The sequence below is a fragment of the Tamandua tetradactyla genome, chromosome 8 (genome assembly GCF_023851605.1).
Source record: "Tamandua tetradactyla isolate mTamTet1 chromosome 8, mTamTet1.pri, whole genome shotgun sequence".
Classification (NCBI taxonomy): Eukaryota; Metazoa; Chordata; class Mammalia; order Pilosa; family Myrmecophagidae; genus Tamandua; species Tamandua tetradactyla.
The window spans coordinates 103,256,797-103,277,511 of record NC_135334.1 but is presented as its reverse complement, the minus strand read 5'-3'; the positions used below and the strand labels follow the sequence as shown (position 1 = coordinate 103,277,511).

At 38.5% G+C, this 20,715-nt stretch overlaps 1 protein-coding gene across 3 annotated transcripts in view; it reads left to right on the top strand.

Moving 5' to 3' along the window:
- The window catches only part of LGR4 (leucine rich repeat containing G protein-coupled receptor 4), a 127,693-nt gene that overhangs the window by 38,760 nt on the left and 68,218 nt on the right, over window positions 1–20,715 (top strand). Inside the window, exon 1 of one of the 3 annotated variants that reach the window (XM_077114265.1) lies at window positions 12,436–14,340. The exons of the other annotated variants lie outside the window; for them this stretch is intronic. Within the exon in view, the coding sequence (XP_076970380.1) occupies window positions 14,336–14,340 (5 nt within the window). The 5' untranslated portion in view covers window positions 12,436–14,335. Of the gene's footprint in view, window positions 1–12,435; window positions 14,341–20,715 lie in introns of those variants that run through there. 3 annotated transcript variants of the gene reach the window in all.

Here is a 20,715-nt window from a genome sequence, read left to right as displayed (position 1 = left end):
CATTTCATCTGTGTTGTTTACTCTGTTGGGATATAAACAGTATGCATAGTATGAGCCCTTTAGAAATTATTCATAGCTAATTTTTTTTTTCACATGAGCAGGCACCAGTATCTTTTTTTTTTTTTTTTTTTTTTTTTTTGATGTTCATGGTACCCTTTTATGCTCCTATTTATTTCTGTTTGGCCAGAAGTAATGTTCCCTCCCCTACACCCCTACTTCTCATTTTATTAATTTGTATCTTCTCTTTTCTGTCAGTCTAGCTAAGAGTTTGCCAATTTTATTGATCCTCTCATAGAACCAACTTTTGGTTTTGTTAATTCTCTCTCTCAAGTTTTTTGTTGTTGTTGTTCCTAGTTTTATTTATTTTGATCTAATCTTTGTTATTTCTTTCCTTTTGCTTGCTTTGTGATTATTTTGCTGTTCTTTTTCTAGTACCTTCAGCTGTGCCATTAGGTGTTTGATTTTAGCCCTTTCTTCTTTTTTAATGTAGGCATTTAGGGACATAAATTTCCTTCTCTGCACTTCTTTCCCTGTCTCCTACAAGTTTTGATATGTTGTGTTCTTGTTTTCATTTGTCTCAAGATATTTACTGATTTCTTTTGCAACTTCTCCTTTGACCCCCTTATTGTTTAAGAGTGTGTTGTTTAACCTCCATATGTGAATTTTCCAGTTCTCGCCTTGTTATTAACATACAGCTTCATTTCATTATGGTCAGCAAAAGTCCTCTGTGTAATGTAATCTCAGTCTTTTAAAATTTATTGAGGCTTATTTTGTAAACCAACATGTGGTCTGTCCTGGAGTATGATCCATGAGCACTTGAGAAGAATGCATATCCTTTTGTTTTGACCTGCAGTGTTCTATATTTGTCTGTTACATGTACTTCATTTATCATACTGTTCATGTTTTCTGTTTCTTTATTGATCTTCCAGCTATTGGTGAGAGTGACTTATTGAAGTCCCCAAGAATTATTGTAGAGACTTTTATTTCTCCCTTCAGTTTTTTTTTACACCTCTCCCTTCAGTTTTATCAGTATTTGACATGGGGCACCCTGGTTAGGTGCATAAATATTTATGACTGTTATTTTTTCTTGGTGGAGTTCCCCTTTTATTAATATACAGTGTCCTTCTTGTCTTATAACCATTTTACATTTAAAGTCTATTTTTCCCCATATTGGTATAGCTATCCCATATCTTTTTCAGTTACTGATTGGGGGGATTATCTCTTTCCAAACTTTCACCTTCAGCCTATTGTGGCCTTGAATATAAGGTGAGTCTCTTGTAGACAGCATATAGATGGATCATGTATATATATTTTTTAACATGGGCGGTCACAGGGAATAGAACCTGGGTCTCCAGCATGGCAGGTGAGAACTCTGCAACTGAGCTACTGTGGCCCTGGATCATAGTTTTTTAAATCCATTCTGCCAGTCTATGTCTTTTGATTGGGGAGTTTAATCCATTAGCATTCAGTGTTATTACTATAAAGGCAGTACTTACTTCAACCATTTTAAAAATATATTTTATATCTTATTTTGCCTCTCTTCTTACCCATTTAGTTATCATTATCAATAATCTTCATTTCTATACTTTCCTCTAAGCCTCTTCTGTCTTTTCCTTTCAGCCTGCAGAGTTCACTTTAGTATTTCTTGTAGGACTATTCTCTTTTTGATGAACTCTCTCAGTTTGTCTTTATCTGTAAATATTTTAAATGCTCCCTCATTTTTGAAGGATAGTTTTGCAAGATAGAGAATTCTTGGTTGGAAGTTTTTTCTCAAAGTACTTTAAATATGTCATACCACTGCCTTTTTACCTCCGTGGTTACTGATGAAAAATTGGTGCTTAATCTTATTAATGTTCCTTTGTATGTGACATATCGCTTTTCTCTTGGTGCTTTCAGGATTCTCTCTTTATCTCTGGCATTTGACCTTATGATTAATATGTGTCTTGGAGTAGGTCTATTAGGTTTTATTCTATTTGGAGCATGTTGTATTTCTTGGAGATGTAAGTCTGTGTCTTTCATAAGAGTTGAGGAGTTTGGAGCTATTATTTCCTCAGATATTCTCTCTGTTTCCTTTCCCTTCTCTTCTCCTTCCTGGATGTAAATGATGAATATTTTTGCATGCTTCATGCTGTCACACAAATCTCTGAGACCGTGCTCATTTTTTTCCCATGCTTTTCTCCTTTCTGTGAGATTTCAGTTATCCTTTCTTGTAGTTCTCTTAATCTTTTTTCCTGCTTGTTCAGATCTAGCTTGTTTTAAATCTCTTCTAGTATGCCTTTCTTTCCCATAAGTTCTGTTATTTTTCTGTTCTTACTTTCAAATTCTTCTTTATGGTCAGTAGTATCTTCTTAATGTCCTTTATTTCTTTAGCCATATTTTCTTTCATCCTATTGAAATGATTTATAAGATTTGTTTGAATATTTCCAAATTCTCTGTCTTTTACAAAGTTTTAATTTATTAAATTGGGCCATATCTTCCTATTTCTTAGTAATTTTTTGCTAATATCTAGGCATCTGATTATCATAATGAGTTTCGCTGACATTCAGCTTCTCTCTCGCCTAGGGTTTTACTGTTGATTGGATTTGAGTTGAGGCTTTTCATTGATCCTTGGTTGAACTTATTCTACACCTTTAGAATTGCCTGTGTTTGTCTGATCTGACTGATTGATTTTCTTCAGCACTTCTTCTGATTCTTGCCCTGTGTATGTAGTAGAATTTTTAAAATTGCACTATCTTAAGTGTTTCATCCCTGGGAGAAAGCTTCCTTTCTTCTGTTCTTTCCCTGGGAATTGTGATTTGTCTGTTTATTTTTGTTTGCCTCTATAATTTTTTTTACTCTGCTTTCATTGCCTCTAGCTGCTTTTGGAAAGCAAATTCTGTCACCCCTGAGAGGACATTCCCAAGTCTATTTCCCAGCCAAAACAGCCAAGTATCCATGAAGGGGTGCAGACCATTTTTAAAGAGCCACAGAGAAATAGATGTCCCCTTTTTAGTTTAAGGTGTATTAGAGAGGCTAGAGGGAAGTACTTCAAACTGTAGAGCTGTGTTCCAGTAGCCGTGTTTCTTGAACATGATTGTATAATAATATAGCTTTCTCAGTGTGACTGTGTGATTGTGAAAACTTTGTGTCTAGTGCTCCTTTTATCTACATATGGACAGATGAGTAAAAATATGGATAAAAAAATAAATAATAGAGGGAAAAGAAAAAAGAAGCAAAATATCACCCATTCAAGAACAGTGCACTGCTAACAAATGTACATGCAGATAAAATTAGCTACGAAGAAGTTCTTGCCTGACATGCTGGACACCCAGGTACAATTCCTGGTGCCTGCCCACGTGAAGAAAAAAAAAATTAGCTATGAATAATTTCTAAAGGGCTCATACTATGCATTACTGTTTATATCCTATGTTTTAGATTCCTTTCAATTTTTCAGTTTTGTAAAGAATGCTGTGATCTTACTTTTACCCATTTTTTAATACTTATCTGGAAAAAAAAGAAAGAGCCACAGGGAGGGTCAGGAAAGACACCCAGAAGACTTTTTGACAGCTCCTCAAAGTTGTGCTTTCTTCAGGCTGGTGCTTTTTTTGACCAAGCGTCTGGATGCTATAGCACAGCCTAGGTGACACACTGAATTTTTCAACCATGACATGTGGCTCTGAATAAAGACAATATCTCATTTTGGGCCTCAGATTTAACATACCAGTGCAAGTTCTTGTGGGATGGAGAGTGCTTGAGCTAAATCATCTCTGTGGCCTTTTTTTTTTTGCACTATACGTATTTGTGTATGTGTACATGTATGTAAGTGTATTTGTGGTTCCAATTCTTTAGAAGAAATTTAAAGACCTTGAAGAAGAACCACTTTTTCTTCCTGCCTTGTACAAGTGTTAGGACAGATCTCATTCCTGTTCTTGCAGGAAATATCTGGCCAGGTGGCATTCAGTTTAAATAATCACTCTTTCAAGTTTTAACTCATTGTTTATTTATAAAGCACTTTGGAAAAATGCACTATACAGCAGTGCATCAGTTTTAATGATTGCTTCTAGGTACTACTTTTAAAACTTTTCAACACTAGAAAATAGCATCATGTCATTGGTTTCTCCACTGTGCAGGGATAATTATGATTTATCTTCAAAATAGCAATTAAAAAAAAAACTGGCTGAAAAGTAGGGTTCCCCAGCTATTTTTAAGGAAGAAATTACTAAGATGCAAAATAAGTTTTAAAATAAAAGCGAGTGTGTGTATATTTGGATGAACTTACACGTTTACTTGGTTGTCCTGGCTCAGCCACAGAAGTGGCAGTTTGCATTCTGAGCCAAGCTTGTTAGCTCTGGTATCCCTCGAGTCTTAGACCCATCCCAACTTGTATAGCTCCCAACTTGTATAGATTATGTTGCTATCTAAATGTTGGGTAGAAACAACAGGAGAACCAAAATAAAAGGGGGTGGGGAGGGTGCATGGGTGGTTCAGTGGGAGAATTCTTGCCTTCCATGCAGGAGACCTGGGTTCAATTCCAAGACCCTGTGCTCTCCTCTAAAAATGGGGATGCTGGTGTTTATTTGAGATGCTAGCTAGTAACCAAACAGGCAAATGCAATACTCAGCTTTTATTGTCCACCTTTCCTGCTTTCAGTGCAAAGATTGGCTGAGGTATAGTCAAATGACAGGCTCATCTATCATACAGATATAGGATTTGCAAGCATAGATATTTAGGTCTGGAGTTACTTGTAGGGGTGTGATAGTAACATGATAACATTATGAACAAACAATATTAGGTTAACACTGTGACAAGGGCAAGTGGTCTTCGTAGTGATTTTCATTACCTTGTCATAAACTATAATTATGAAAATTGTAGGGCTCTTAGAAAACATCTTTACTGCAATCATGATTTATTTTCCTGAGATTTTCTTCTTTTTTTTTTTCTCTCCACACGCTTGATGAAAAACTATAGTGGAAAAACAGAAATATAGGCTTTATATGATAAGTGGCTTCCCTTTCTGCAAAACCAAACCAAGTTTCCATTATAATAGGATAAATTTTCTGGGTAAACGAGTGGTTATAAAGCATTACTTAAAATCATTTGTTAGTTTATGTGATGTCTGAGACTCAGAGAGCAGTGGAGCTGTGAAAGTCAGCATTACCGCCATACAGGAACTGTTTAAAAAAGTTGAAGAAGGGATCAGACTTCAACTAGAGATATGAAGGGAGTTGATCTGGATAGGATTAAAGTGTATCAGAATACAGGGTAAAGGATGATATTGTTCATATTTTAAAACTTCAATTTCTGTGAGAGACTAAAGGGAGAGATATTTATTGGGTACAAAATTTATATTTTGGTGGTGCATTTCCTAATTTAACTTGTATGATCCCTTTAGTTGAATCTCATACATACATGGAATCTTGAATAGGGCATGAGATTTTGTTGGTTTTTCCAGATTAGTGTGATACCCTGAAAAATCCCAGAGTAATTTGGACAGTGAATAAAGAAGTATTTGCAAAGTCCCCTTGGGGGAATGGGGAGAAAGGAGGAAATATTCAATTTCTCCATTTGGAGAATTTCTGATATTCTTGCAAGCAGTGGGGATAACCATATCAATAGGCTGGGCCCTCAAACTTGGGGTTCACCCCTATGAAACTTATTCCTACAAAGGTTAGGCTAAATCTACTTAAAATTCAGCTGAAGAGTCACCCCCCAGAGAACCCTTTTTGTTGCTCAGATGTGGCCACTCTCTCTAAGCTGGCTCGGCAGGTGAACTCATTACCCTCTCCCCTACATGGGACATGCCTCCCAGGGGTGTAAATCTCCTGGGGATGAGCTGGGACCTAGCATCATGTGAAAGCCTTCTTGATTGATCAAAAGGGGGAAAATAGAAATAAGACAAAATTAAGTTTCAGTGACTGAGAGATTTCAAATACAATCGAGACGTTATCCTGGAGATTGTTACTCTTATGCATTATTTGATATCCCTTTTTAGTTTATAGTGTATTGGAGTGGGTTGAGGGAAGTACCTGAAACACTTGAGCTGTGTTCGAGTGGCCTTGATTCCTGAAGACGATTGTATAAAGATATAAGGTTTACAATGTGACTATATGATTGTGAAAACCCTGTGTCTGATGCTTTTGTCCAGGGTATGGACAGATGAATTAAAAAAATGGATAAAAAATAAATAATAGGAGGGGAACAAAGGGTAAAATAAATTGGGAAATATGCAACTACTAGTGGTCAATGAGAGGGAGGGACAAAGAGTATGGTATGTTTGGGTTTTTGCTTTTTTCTTTTTATTTCTTTTTCTGGAGTGATGCAAATGTTCAAAAAATGAGCATGGATGAATATGCAACTATGTTACGATATTATAAGCTATTGATTGTATATGGAATGCATGTGTGTGAAATTTTCTCAATAGAAATATTTAAAAACAAAAAAAGTTGTTTGTAAGTGACAGTTTCTTTAAGCATTATATTGTAGTCATTAGAGAGACAGGGTTTTGGAGCCAGGCTGTCTGGGTATTTAAGTTCTGGTTCAACATCTCTGCTATTTTGAACAAATTATTTCATTTATGTTTGCCTCCATTTCTAGTTCTGTAAAATGGATGTAACAATGGTACCTGCCTACCTTTAAGGATTATTGTGAGGATAAAGATGTACCTAGAAGCATGATTAAAACCAACTTATTTCCATTTGCCACAGTTGGTAAGGGAGAGTAAATGATGAATGGATGCCAGTCTTTTTTATTATTGTAAGCAGTAATGATTAGTGGAAGTGGCACTTGGTCAGGTAAATATTTTTTTCAAAAGATAATGGTGTTATGAAAATTTGACCCTTTTATCAAAACGAAGTCTGTATCTAGTTGTCACTTCAAAATCTCTGAACTTTAAAATTATTAGGAGTCAGAAAGATACTCTGCTGTAGTGGTTGTGTTTCCCTGCTGCCTGGATGACTAATTGCATGGTGAAATATGAAAAGAAGGGATAATGTCATGATTTTAAAAATAAATCTATTTTTAGTCATTTTAAGGCACTGTCTTTTATTCTAAGATTATGCCCTTTTGACTTTTTTTTGGTGTTAAATGACCTTTTTAAAAAGTAAATTGATGGAGTTGTTTTTAAAACATTCTCACATGTCAAAATAAAAGGTTGAGGGCAGGCAACAGTGGCTCAGTGGCAGAGTTCTTGCCTACCATGCCAGAGACCCGGGTTGGATTTCCGGTGCCTGCGCATGTAAAAATAAATGAAAGGTTGATAACCCCATGTTAGGCCCATCTCCCCCAACCGTGTGGAATTTTGGGGGTCAGGGCATGAATAGTGTATTAATTTAAGATATCAGAATTCTGGGAGTCCCTGCCATGCTAGTGTCTCTGAAAGATGGAAAGAGATATCTTCTCTTGTCAACACGAGAGCTCTTCTGAGTTCTCCCTTCAGTCTCATCTTCTCCAGAACAGATAACCCCTCCTCTTTTTCAGTTGCTCTCTTAGTTAAGAGTATTGAGATCCCTTACAATCCTGGCCTTCATTTTTGGAGACAGAATACATGAAAAATTTCTATATTTGGCTCACATTCTACAAGTATGTTTAGACAGCAAGTATATAGCGAGTAGTAATATTAATACCTTAAGTTTACAGAGGGCTCTATAGTTTTAAAAGTGCTTTCCTATCTCCCCAGTCCTGTGGCTGGGCAGATGTTTTCCCTATTTACCCATGAGAAACCCGAGAGTCTTTCTAAGAACATGCAGACATCATTTAATTTTAGAGCTGGAAAGGCTTTGCATACCATACTGGCCTCACATCCCAGACAGAAGCTCAAAAGAGTTAAGGGACTCGCCTCACGGTCATGAAAAAAGTTCCATTTTAGCACAGAAGTCGAACTATACCCTGTGTGTTCTCTGTGTTGGGTGATGGGTAAAGAGAAGCATAAAGCAGATCAGGCAGGAATAGGGTCCGTGATTTGTTTTACCTTAATGTTAAGTTCCTAAAACGATTTCAGCAGATGAGTGACGATGGGTCCAAACTTTAGGAGAAGGGTCCACACTGAGTGGGATTATTCAGGAAGGATGATTTAGAGGAGACCTTGAAGAAAATTAGATAAGGTTGTAGGAGAACAGAATATAAGGGTGTACCATGTGAATGGGCTAGTGAGTGCCCCTTGAAATATCAGTGGTGATGGGCCACTTTTTTTTGTCTGTGTGTGTGTGTGTTTTAATTTCCAATCCGTGTAAGCTGATACTTTTGTAAAATATGATAAAAATGAATGACTGGAAAAGTGAAATGGTAAAGAGAAAACATACAAAATACAAACCCAAAGTTTTTATTATTCAATTTCAGATAAAATTACTTTGTCATGTTGCAGTAATGCTGACTTTCAGTCTCTCTGCTGATGTGATTGTGAATGGTGACCAACAGCTACAGCCTAGCCCATGTTTTGAATAGCACTGGTCTGGTGTGAACAGAATGGGGAGGAGCCAGCTGCAGGAATGGGGTGGAGCTGGGGGAAGACGGGTGTGTAAGGGATGAGGACCTGTGCCAGAGCAGAAGAGTGTCGAGGAAGCAGAGAAAGAAAAAGAAAGTTAAGGTGCTGTTAGCCAAAAGAGGGTCTCAACTTTGAGGCAGAGGAATTAACTTGGACACCATAAGCAAAAGGGAAGCTTCTGCAAGTTCTTAAGCAAGGAAATTGACTTGTCAGTCTATGCTGTATGATACTCTTGGATATTCCTAGTAACTCTTAAGATATTTGCTGCTAACTATAAGCTCTATGTACTTCTTTTTTTTTTTTTTTTTTTTTAAAGGAAAGACAGAGAGAAGGAAGGAAGGATAGAAGGAAGGAAGGAAGGAAGAAAGGGAAACATTTTTAAACATTTTCTTGTTTTATTGTATTCTGTTTCTCCGTTTTTTGTTACATGGGCTGGGGCCGGGAATCGAACCGAGGTCCTCCGGCATAGCAGGCAAGCACTTTGCCCGCTGAGCCACCGCGGCCCACCCTCTATGTACTTCTAAAACTCTTCATTGTATGCTGGTGGCTCCTCCACGGTTTGTTTTTCCTTCATTTTCCTCTTTTTATGTCATTCAAAGGAGCAGAAATAGGCTGCTTTTGCAGTAACTTTCCTGTTGCATTTTGCCATTGAGATTGAATTATCTCCTGCTGGGCCTTCCATGGGGATGGACACTTTGTCTGCAGTCATGTAGCCAGTCATTCACCTGCGTGACTTGACATTCAGCTGCAGTCATCTTCCACACAATTTTTGATTTTTTAAGCAAATACTTGCTTTGTTTCAGAGCCGTTTGTAAGTAGCATTGAAGAAGGGGGTTGGGGAGAGAAGCATATTTAGATGGAAAGGACTAGAGGAGTACAGTGGGAAACTGTGGGAATGGGTGTTTGGGAAACTGCAAAGACTAGCCCATCATAAGGTCCCTATTCCTGGTATGTGGAATTTCTTTTTATTCTTTGCATAGGAGAAAATGGCGATATTCTGCTACAAGGACTGGTATTTCAGTGCTCAACTACCATGTTCAAGAATTTGCCAGAGATCTAAGGGTAGTGCCCATCAGGATAATGGGCTAAGGTGTACGGAGTGCATGGACTGCTTGCCATATGGCAAGCGTGACCTCATTGCAGGTCATGCAGCTGACAGGTGATGGAGCTTTGATCTGGATCTAGGCAGTCTTGCTTCAAAGCCTGTGTGTGACCTACTCACTCTGTTATACTGCCTGACAGTGATTTAATCTTACAATGTGAACAGGGGGTTGGTTATCTTGTATGGATTAGTCAGATCTAGGAATGGCTATCCTTTCTATCCTGAATGCTAAAAAGTATGGAAGAAAAAAAAAATAGTGACCTAAGGGTCAGGAAAGAAGAAAAGAAAAAATGCTGAGGAAGAATTTACCTAAGCTCAGCCGTGTCTTTGGGAGATGATAAATACCAACAGGCCTTTTTTTTCCTTTAGTTTTTTTGTTTGTTTGTTTAACTTTTTTTTATTGTATAGTATAACATTTATACAAACCAAAGGAGTAATAAAGCAATAGTTTTCAAAGCACTCTTCAAAAGGTAGTTACAGGACAGATTCCAGACTTTGTCATGGACTACCATATGATCCTCTCAGATTTTTCCTTCTAGCTGCTCCAGAATATAGGAGGCTAGAGGACTTAAATATTTTTTCATCATCACAATTGACTTTTTCCTTCTTTTTTTGTGGAAAATAACATATATACAAAAAAGCTATAAATTTCCAAGCACAGCACCACAATTAGTTGTAGAACATATTTCAGAGTTTGACACAGTTTTCAATTTCACAATTTTAGGTTTTTGTTTTTACTTCTAGCTGCTCTAAAATACTGAAGACTAAAAGAGATATCAATTTAATGATTCAGCATTCATATTCATTTGTTAAATTCTGTCTTCTCAGTATAGCTCCATCATCACCTTTAATCTTTCCATCCCTCTCTTTAAGGATGTTTGAGCCAATGCAATTCTAAATTTTTCATATTCGAAGGGCCTGTCACTAATATGGGGTAGGGAGGTGAAACTATTTGATGTTCTGGAGAGGCAGGGCTAGGTTTCAGGACTTATCTGGACCAGGGATCCATCTGGAGGTTGTAGGTTTCTGGGAAGTTACTCTAGTGCTTGGAACCCTTGCACTATATATATTTTGCCCTAGGAATCATATATATATATTGCCCTAGGAGTTCACTGGGGCCACTTTAAGGGAAAAGCTGTCTGAAGGGGTGACATTGAAGATGAAACCAGGAAATGAGACTTAGGCAGCTAGGGAAGAGCTGTCCAGGTAGAGGGAACCTCAGGTGCCAAGAGAGGCGGCAGGAGGGGTTTGGAGGGTTTGATAGAAAGGAAGCTGCTGTGAGCTGGGGAGGGGGAGGGAGGATGGTCTGAAATGAGGTTGGGGAGGAGAGTAGAGGTGGCTGGAGTTTTAAGGAGAGGGTTAGCAGGCACTGTTTCTTATTTTAAAAAGAGTGCTTTGGCTGCCATGTGGAGACTGAAGAAGAAAGAGGCGAGCATGGAAGCAGGGAGACCAGTTGGCTCCTGCAGTGGTCCAGAGAGGCTGCTTGGATTAGGGTGGTAGCAGTGGAGATGTCAGAACAGGATGGAGAAGAGCTAGAGGCATGTATCTGGTTTTATATTTAGTGGCTTATCACAGCGTGGATACTCACAAGGGATGCCTATGAAAAAGTAGCTATTTCATATGTGCTGTTTTAGAAAGTAGAGAAGTGTAAAGAACATTTTGGAAAGCTAGTTTTTATTGAAACTATTTTATTTTAACAAAATAAATACCTTCCCTGAGGATGAACCCTCAACTCTCTGGAAAACTTGGCTATCCAGGACAACTTGTTCTCGGAGATTTCTGATTTAGCTCTATTCAGGTGGAGTACAATCTGTGTGTGTCATTGCTTAATTGGTGGCATGTAGTGACTCAACTGGTAATTTAACTTAATAGACTGTGCATATAAGCACACTATTGTTCTTCTTAGATCTCGATGGAGCTTTGATTGGCACTTAAGTGATGGTGTAGTTGAATTAATTACTGTAGGGAGAAAGAGCTGGGAAAATACGTTAGGAAAAAAAAATAGTTCATTGTGATGTGATGTAGGAGTGAGAGGAATACATTCAACCCAAGAGCAAGCCTAGAGATACAAATGCTGCTGGACTTAGAGGACTGGTAAATCGGTGCCAGGTACTCCCAGCATATTGGGCCATCTCCACATGGCACCCTTAGGAAGTGCCCTCAGCAGGTAACCCCACCTGTTCAGTGATGGCTGAACCAGCCGTCCTGATCTGGCCCCTCCTGTTCTTTCCATCCCCTGTAGGGGAATCATCACATCCACCACCTCCCTTTCCCCGGCTCTCCGGCCCCTGCCCAGGCTGTTCTACCTCAGGCAGTCACTTCCTCACATGTTTACACACATCCTCCTCAAACCTTGTGTTTCTTTTCCTTTTCTCGCTCTCCCTTCCCCCACCCCTCTTTCTCTCTCTCTCTCTCTCTTTCTCTTTTAAATCTTGCCTGGTGACCTCAGGAAATTCTCTCTCTTCCTTTGATTCCCGAGCCAAAATAAGAAAAAAAAAAATCTACTTATGGTTAATATGCACAAGAGTCAAGCTATTCTAAACATATTGACAAATGATACAATTATCAAATCCTGTGGCTAATACATTTACCGGTTCCTCAGCAGCATTTGATAGTGTAGCACCTTCTGTCCTTGAAACTCTCCCTTCAGGTTCTTCCTTCCCGTTCCTGAGCATTCCTGTCCCCTGACTCCCCTTTCATTTTCTGTTCCTCAGATGGAATTATTTCTAAATATTCTCTTTCAGACATTTTCTTTGCTTTCTTCTATTTCCTTTTTGGGCGATGCCACCCACTTCTTAATATTCACTCTCCATGTTGACCACTCTCGCCTCTTGATCCCTTCTCTGCCATTTCTCCTCCATGCGGGGCTTGAATTTCCATTATTTGCCGGATAACAGGACCTGGCCGGACAGACAGTTTCCTCCTGCTTTGTTGCCCCCTGATGGCAGCCTCACTCTCCCAGTCCCTTGTACAGCAAACCACAGCATCATCTTCAGGCTTCAGCTATACTTTGTTCCAGCCTCTCCTCACTAGTGAAGTTGTGTTCTGGCCTCGCCGGGCCGTGTGCTGTTGTGTGGTTCCGGCACCCATTATCCCGCAGGATTGAGCGCCCCGCCTCAGCGCGCTTGTCTCTGCAGCCAGTCATCCTTTCACACCACCACCAGACCTTGTGTGTCCGTTTGTTTATGTTTGCCAGACGTTTGGGGAATGCTAACATAATCCATCTTCCTCCAGAAAGATTTCAAGCGGCTAGAATGCGCGCCTTCCATGCGGGAGACCCGGGTTCGATTCCCGGACCCTGCACCACTCCCCCGACCCCCGAAAAAAAAGATTGTAAGATAGCTCACCACAAATGTGTAAGATAGAATACAAAGCAAGTGGATGAGAAAACCAGGAACCACCCCTTCCCGCAAAAGAAATTGAGAAAAGATAAATTGAAGACAGGAATTACTGAAGCTATCCACCTAATGTATACTTTTGCGAAAGGTGGGGGACAGTTTTGGCTGGGAGAATGTTAGCCGCCAATAGGGAGAGGGAGAGAAGGTCCCTTATTGTCCATAGCATAAAATTAAAAAAAAAACAAAAAACAAATGGTGCAGGAGAAGCACAGCTGTTCTTGGTATTGAGGTCAGAGAGAACTTTTTCCCAAGCCTTCCGATAAAGGGAATACTGTGTAACATCCTGAATAATAACCTCGTCGGCATTCTTATAATACCCATAGCAATCCGTTTCATGGGGCTGCTGCTTCTCACATCACTCAGTGGGGCCAGTAGCAGAATGTCAACGTGTCATTTCAGGCAAGGTGCTTGTACTGGCATAGGCGATGAAAAAATTGTGCTGATCCGCAAGAATTTCTTTGTAAAGCAGCCTTCTTTGTGTACCTAAAAAATCCTACGTTCCCATCCTCACATTCTTTATTGTATGGATGCTGTGTCGGCTGTCATCTGAGCTTGCGTTATCTTCCTAGGTTTGCACACACCCCAGCTAGGCCACTCTACTTCCTGAATGGCTCTGTTCTCCAGACTCCACCTTTGTGCATGCTGCTTCTTCAGCTTCAAAGCCCTTTCTTCTCTTGCTGTTCTTTACCTCTTTACCTGATGGTTTTCCCCACTTGAATATAAGCTGCTACTGCTGCTTTTCTTTTTAAAGATCAGAGGGAATGTTTTACTCATAATGGTGGTAAAGATTGTTGAACAACAACTAAAACTGTCACTTTCTAAAAGTAAACCAGAATGTTAGAAATTTTGCCTCCTTTTAAATTTAACTTCCTTTTTAGGGATTGGTATTCTTAACAAATTAAGAAGAGACTTACTGTGTTTTTGCTCAGTTTAATTATGGGTAGTACTACTTTTGTTCATGTATCCTTGATATTTTCATTGTAACAATAGTTCATTAGTTTAGTTACAGTAAGGAGCATAGCAGACCTCTTAGAGTCTAAGCACCATTTAACATATTGCTTCTAGGAAAATTGTTTTCTCAAGTTCCAGAGGCATATTTTCAAAACATTAGAGCAGGAATTTCTGTTTAGGATAGTAGAAAGAACCTTGAACCGGGACTTAACCAATTGGATTCTGAGCTTGGTCCTTTGATGAATTAATTATTTAACTCCTCTGGGTCTCATTGACTCATTATTAAGATGAGATAGCCAGATTAGATGGTGGTTGAGTGATGGTGATAATAGTAAAAATAATTGCTGACTTTAAGTTTTTGTTGTGGTCTAGCTACTGTGCTGGGCACTGGCCAGATGTGATAACATTTAATCCTCACACGATGTTATGAGGTAAGAATCGTTATCTCCTTTTACACTTGAAACTGAGGTACAGAGGCATTAAGGGATTTACACAGGGTTATCCTGCTACTGAGTGGGCAGAGTTGGTCGTTATTCAAACCAGAAGCTCTTGGTCTGGCTTCTGGGATAAACTCTTAACCACTATGCTTTCTAGTTCAGTGGTTCTGTGAGAAGCTATTTATAAAACAGAGCCTGTATTTTGAAATCTTGAGGAAGAAAAATTAGTTTTACTGAAATCCAATTTTACATCATTCCTCCTAAACTATTTTTAAATCCAGGAACTTGTATTTAAATAAAAGCATTGCTCTCTTTTTTGTTTCTCCCCCAAATCCATTGCTATGTAATATGTAAGGTTTTTATTTGGGTATAGCAATAGACTTTGGGAGGAAATCTGTCACTAACACTCTTTGCTCTTCATAGGAAATGTTGCGTTCTCGATTGCATTTCCCAGAAGCAGATCAGGTTTCACTGTAAAGAAGAGGATATTTTATATGCCCCTCCTTTCTTCCTTCTGCAGCCAGACCAGGCCTTTGACTTCCTTTGGATGGTGGGAAATTAAGCCTTTTTTGGTGGGGTGGAGGGGAGTACTATGTTAGTACTTGCTCCCATTACTATGTAATTTAACACAGTATCTGACACATGATTCCTTCTATAGTAGATACTGTGGCCATACATTGTGCTAGAGGCATGGGAAATAAAAATAAGCAAAACACAGACTCTACCCTAATAAGAGCATGGCACCCGTGTGGAGGAACAGGAAATTGATCAAATAAATTTTATAAACTCTACAGATACTCAATAATAAATTGCTTTCTCGTTATTTTATCATTATTAGCATCATACGGTGTAGTTGAGGAATTAGCCTTTTATTCAAGCCCTTCCCTAAGGTAATCCAAACCACGGTTTCCACCTTTTCCTATTACAACCTGTGGTAGTTAGATTCAGTTGTCAACTTGGCCAGGTGAGCGTACCTAGTTTTGTTGCTGTGGCCATGAGCCAATGGTAGGTGAACCTCATCCGTTGCTGATTTACATCTGCAGTCAGCTAGGAGGTGTGCCTGCTGTTTGACTTAATTGGCTGGTGCTTAAATGGGAGACCACGTAGCACAGCCGAAGCAGCTCGGCATTCCTCATCTCAGCCCTCACAGCTCAGCCCAGGCCTTTGGAGATGCAGAAAGAAGTCACCCCGGGGAAAGTTGTTGAAACCCAGGGGCCTGGAGAGAAGGCCGGAAGAGACCATCCTATGCCTTCCCATGTAAGAAAGAACCTCAGTGGAAAGTTAGCTGCCTTTCCTCTGAAGAACTAACAAAAATAAATCCCCTTTTATTAAAAGCCAATCCGTTTCTGGTGTGTTGCATTCCAGCAGCTAGCAACTAGAACACAACCCATCCAACATCATTCAGCCACAGGTAGGGTTATTAGTGGGATGATCATAGAGTGTATCATATGACACAGGATACCTTTGAGAGTAAAAGGAAATACTTAATAAATATCCTGCTACAAGATATACAGTAGGTTGTCCTCCTACTTATTGATACCTGAATTGACCCTTCAATTTTACATTAATTATGGTTAAGCACTTTATAATGTGTGTGTGTACATATGTGTATGTGTGTATACTAGAAGTGTGTACCTGGTGTGGCTGGTGACTGAAAGAATTAGTCATTCCCTTTCCTGGAGGAGTCTATTTTTTAAGACATTATTTCTTCTTTGCTTACCAATTTCATAGCAAAACTGTTCCAATAAAACAACAAATCAGCTGCAGAATTACAGTTTTGTGAAATTTTCTTAGATCAGCATCCTAAGGCAAAAATCTGATGTGTTTGAGGTTCCTAGTATCTCTCTCTCCCTCTCGCATTTGATGTAAATAAATTTTATGATAGCACAGTATTTTCTGTCCAGGGGAAGAAATAAAGGACCATATGATCCTTATTGACAGAAAATGAAAAGGAACTGAACTTTTTGTTTGGGGGCCTTCTTAAAACTTAAAGACATGTCACAAATGGAGTTTTCCAGGGATATTTTCAAAACCAAGTTTGAGACTATTTGCTCTCAATGATTCTGAACCATCTATAAATTAAATAGCTTCTCACATATAAAATAAATCATTAGAGATTTTAATTAGTTGGTTGTGATTCCAAAGGAAATATATTGACTGACTCTTTACAAACTGCCATTATCAATGTTGTCTTACAATCAACAGAAATTAGTGAGTCATCCCAGTCATACTTTTGAGTCATTGATTTAAGGATAAAACAGATTTTATAAGTCTTTTTCAAAAATGGCTATCAGATAGGAAAAGTGTGTGTGTGTGTGTGTGTCTGTGTGTGTGTGTGTGAGTGTGAGTATGCATGTGCTTGGGAAGGATGGTATATGGCTTGTGGCCTGAGGGGAAGTGATTGCCCCATGAAGTCTGCATCACAGATGGAGAAATCCTAGAGAACCTACCTTTGGCCATTGGCAGCTGGTCTTCAGGGTATGGACTGCTTCATCATTTAGAATTTTCCTCTTGCCTCAAAATAATGAGGTCAGTGCCTCACTGTCTTGGAAGTTGGAACTGTTCTTGCCTAAACTGATTATTGGATGTACAAACTGTGCTTATGGGCAGGCCCCTTTTGATATGGGGCATTAGCAGGGACTTACTGGAGTGCAGGGTTTGTGGGTTTTTTTGGTCGGGATATTTTGAAGGAGTTTCTTTTCTAAGATGTTATTGCTTCTATACTTACCAATTTCGTAGCAAAACTGCTTCAATAAAACATCAAATCAGCGGCAGAATTATGAGATTTTCTTAGATAAACATCGTACAAACATCTTGTGCATAATAAGTGAAAAAAAATGTCATAATGTTATCTCATACTTCTGAAAACCTCAGTAGAGCCCAGGGTAGCAGAGTAGAAATTTCGCTAACTCAGCTTATTTGTCATCAGTTCCATCGAAACAGTTGAAAATATTAGTGTAGTAACGTCTTTTAAATACCCCGTGGATCTCAGATACATTCTCTTATACTGTTACTGTCAATTTTAGAAAGATTTTAGCATTCCTAAAATACAAAAGTACTGGCTGTGTGGACAAAGGAGAAGGAAAACTTTAAATGGTTAATAAATCCATCGTGGAACCACCATGTGGTACTGGCAGATTGACTCGATTTAGATGAAGGAATAAGGAATAATCAGCTTGAATAGCCAATTCTTTGCACTTAAGGGTGGTGCATATTTTTCAGTGACAATATATACGAACTTGAGACAAAGCCAGGGCATTCAGGTTTTGTAATTGGAAAGAGAGAAGCACACATTTGCTGAAGCAAAATTTCCTAAAGCAGTATCTATCTTTTCTACATTTGATATATTTTGATATCTTTCTCTTTTATTCTTTCTTATTTCAATTTTTTAAAAAGTGTTTGGCCATGACCCATTAAAATGATTTCACATCACAGTCCATTAATTGGTTGTGATCTGAAGGTTAAAAAATACTTGTCTAATCAGAAGTTTCTGTGGGTGTGTATGTTTGAAGGCAAGGATCATGAAGTAATGTTTTCCTATCAGTGGTGTTAATAAGTGTAGCCATAATAAAGCATAAACCATTTAGTTAATTAGAATATTCACCATAAGAAATGCTGTTGAATTGATTTCTTCATGAATAGGGCATTTTTTTTGTCTGCTAGGATGAAGTAATTGAGTGTTTCCAATCTGCCCAGACACAATCCTTACAATACTTCTTGTTGATGATAAAAGGACTATTGAAATAGCATATTGTCTGTGTGTCTTGGCTGGTAATGAGCACTGTTTTGTCATCGTTAGGGTTACTAGAACAGCTGTTGACACCCAGAGAATGCCTGAGAACACCCATTAGGTGGGAAGAAAACGGGAATATTTAGTTTAACCCTTGTCTGTTTCATGTGATGCCAGATGCTGGGGTACTTGATCAAACTATAGAAAAGAGTGCAGTGTTCTAGTACAACTTTGATATTTTGTCCTTTGACGTTTAATAAAAGTTGCTCCAGAATTAGAGCATTTTTAAAATTTCCTCTCTAAAATGCATTCCACAACTCAAAACTAGGCACAGTTTAAAGAGACAAAAATAAAAACCAAAAATCTTCCAAAATAAGTTGAATTTATTTTAATATTAGAAAATATTGAATTAGCCTAACTTGTTTTATTTCTTAAAGTTACTTTTTAAAAAGACGTGTAATTTAAACCATAGATGCCTTTCATTGTGATCTGTCATTTACACATCACTGTTTTGTTCCCTGTCTTTTCCCACTGGCAGGGTTAGCACTGTCTTGACGAACACACCCTTAAATGTCGCCTAGGCTGTGTTGCTCACTGAAAGCGTAAACAGTTACAGCCTAAAATATTACCTTTGGAAATGAAGTCATGGGTCTTTCTTAATTGCTGAACTCTTGTCTTCTGAAGAGGGAATGTTCAAGTTTGTGCTCTTTCCCATACACTTGCTAGCAAGCATGTGTGCCTACACCTGTAGGAAAAACATGAAACTTTGGGTTTCTTATTTTCTAATTATGCATGGTATGTGCAGCAGCTGGAATGTCAAAATAAGAGTCATAATGATAGATTTGGAGAGGACCATAGAAGGTAACGAGTACAAAATATTTTACAACATGGTGAGCTGAGATCCAGAGAGGTTTTGCTTTCATTCTGTTATAATATATGACTGCCAGAGTGATATTTCTAAAGCAAACTTGTCATGCTTGAACTTCCTCTGGCAACTTTCCATGCTTTCACACTAAAGCTCTGATTTCTAAAGGTCACTTATAAGGCCCTTTGGGATGTACTTTCTGCCTGTCTTAGTAGCTTCTCTTGCCACTTGTAACCATACAGTTTGTAATCCTCGAAGTCCTTGATTGTCTTGTCTCTCCTAACCATACTGCTTGTAATTCTTTAGTTCCTTGATAGCTTTATCTCTGACCACTCTGCTTTCACTAATGATATCCCCTCTGCCTGGAAGGCATCCTATCCTTGCTTACGCCCAAGTACACAAGTTACCTAGTTCAGGGCTTTCAATTGTTTCTTTCTTTTTAAAAAAACTATGAAACAGTGAAGACTACATTTTATATCACGACCAAATATATGTAAGATCCAAATAATTGTCAGGAAACCATACTTATTCTTTTTATGTGTCATGTATTTACCTTGATTTTAGCTATTTATTCTGTTTCTATGGAAAAACAAACAAACTGCTGTTTGCTGCCCACTAAATAGATTTCATGTCTTTCTTTGAGCTACCAGCTTCCTAAGGGAAGGTTGAAAGTGTTTTGAGTGTTTTGGGTTGTACTTAATTAGTGCACTGGGGTTGCCAGATGCCCTTTACTGAGCAAGATTGTCTTGAATAGTGAAGAATTATCTGTTCAACTTGCCAATTGCATCCCCATAGAAAAATATTGCCAGTCTAAGGAGTAAGACCATTAAAATAACATCTCTTCATAAAGTAGTATCTGTCTTTTGCACCTCAGAACAAGGGCTCCGTTTGGAAGCCTGTTTTGAATTTGAGGTCTGATTTGATAATTTTCCCTGGATATGCCATCCTTATTACATCCTTTACCTATTTCATTTATTATGTCCCCCAACTGCCTCTGAAAGCTCTTAAAGATAGAGGACGTGTTTTACTTGCCTTTGTATACCTGGAGCCTACAGGCACAAATCTAACTGGGGCTCAATAAATAGAGAATGAAAACGTTTGTCCGAATGTCCCACTGCAGGTCGATAGTAGCAGAGGCTGGGAAAACAAACAAAACGACAACCCAGGTTTCTTGATTCTCAAGCCATTGCTGTGTATCACATTTTTCAGTTGTTTTTTTTTTTAAGGACTTGGAACAAGGACCTCTAGTCTGAGGATGAATTGTTTTCGCCGGTGGGGGAACCATGAGGAGGCAATATCATTTATTCTCTTATTTATAAAAAAGATAGATAACACAGTCTTATTTTTGTTTAGTTTTTAGTCAGGTGTTGAGGTTAAATTTACATACAGTAAAATTCATCCTTTAAAATGTCCAGTTCTGAGAGTTTTGATGAATGCATAAAATTGTGTAACCGCCAACAGTATCAAGATATAAAACATTTGCATTACCCCAGAAAGTTCCCTCATACCGTTTTATAACCAGCCTTTCTCCCACCACCAACCCTTGGTTACCACTCATTTGTTCTTTGTCTCTACAGGTTTGACTTTTCCAGAATTCCCTACATATGGGGGCATCATACCATATGTAGCCTTTTGAGTCTGGCTTCTTTGGCTTAAGGTGTTTGAAATTTGCCCATGTTTCTGCTTGTATCTTTAGTTTGTTCCTTTTTGTTACTGGGTAATAGTCCATTATTTACATGTTTCAAAGTTTGTTTAGCATTTGCCAGTTGAAGAA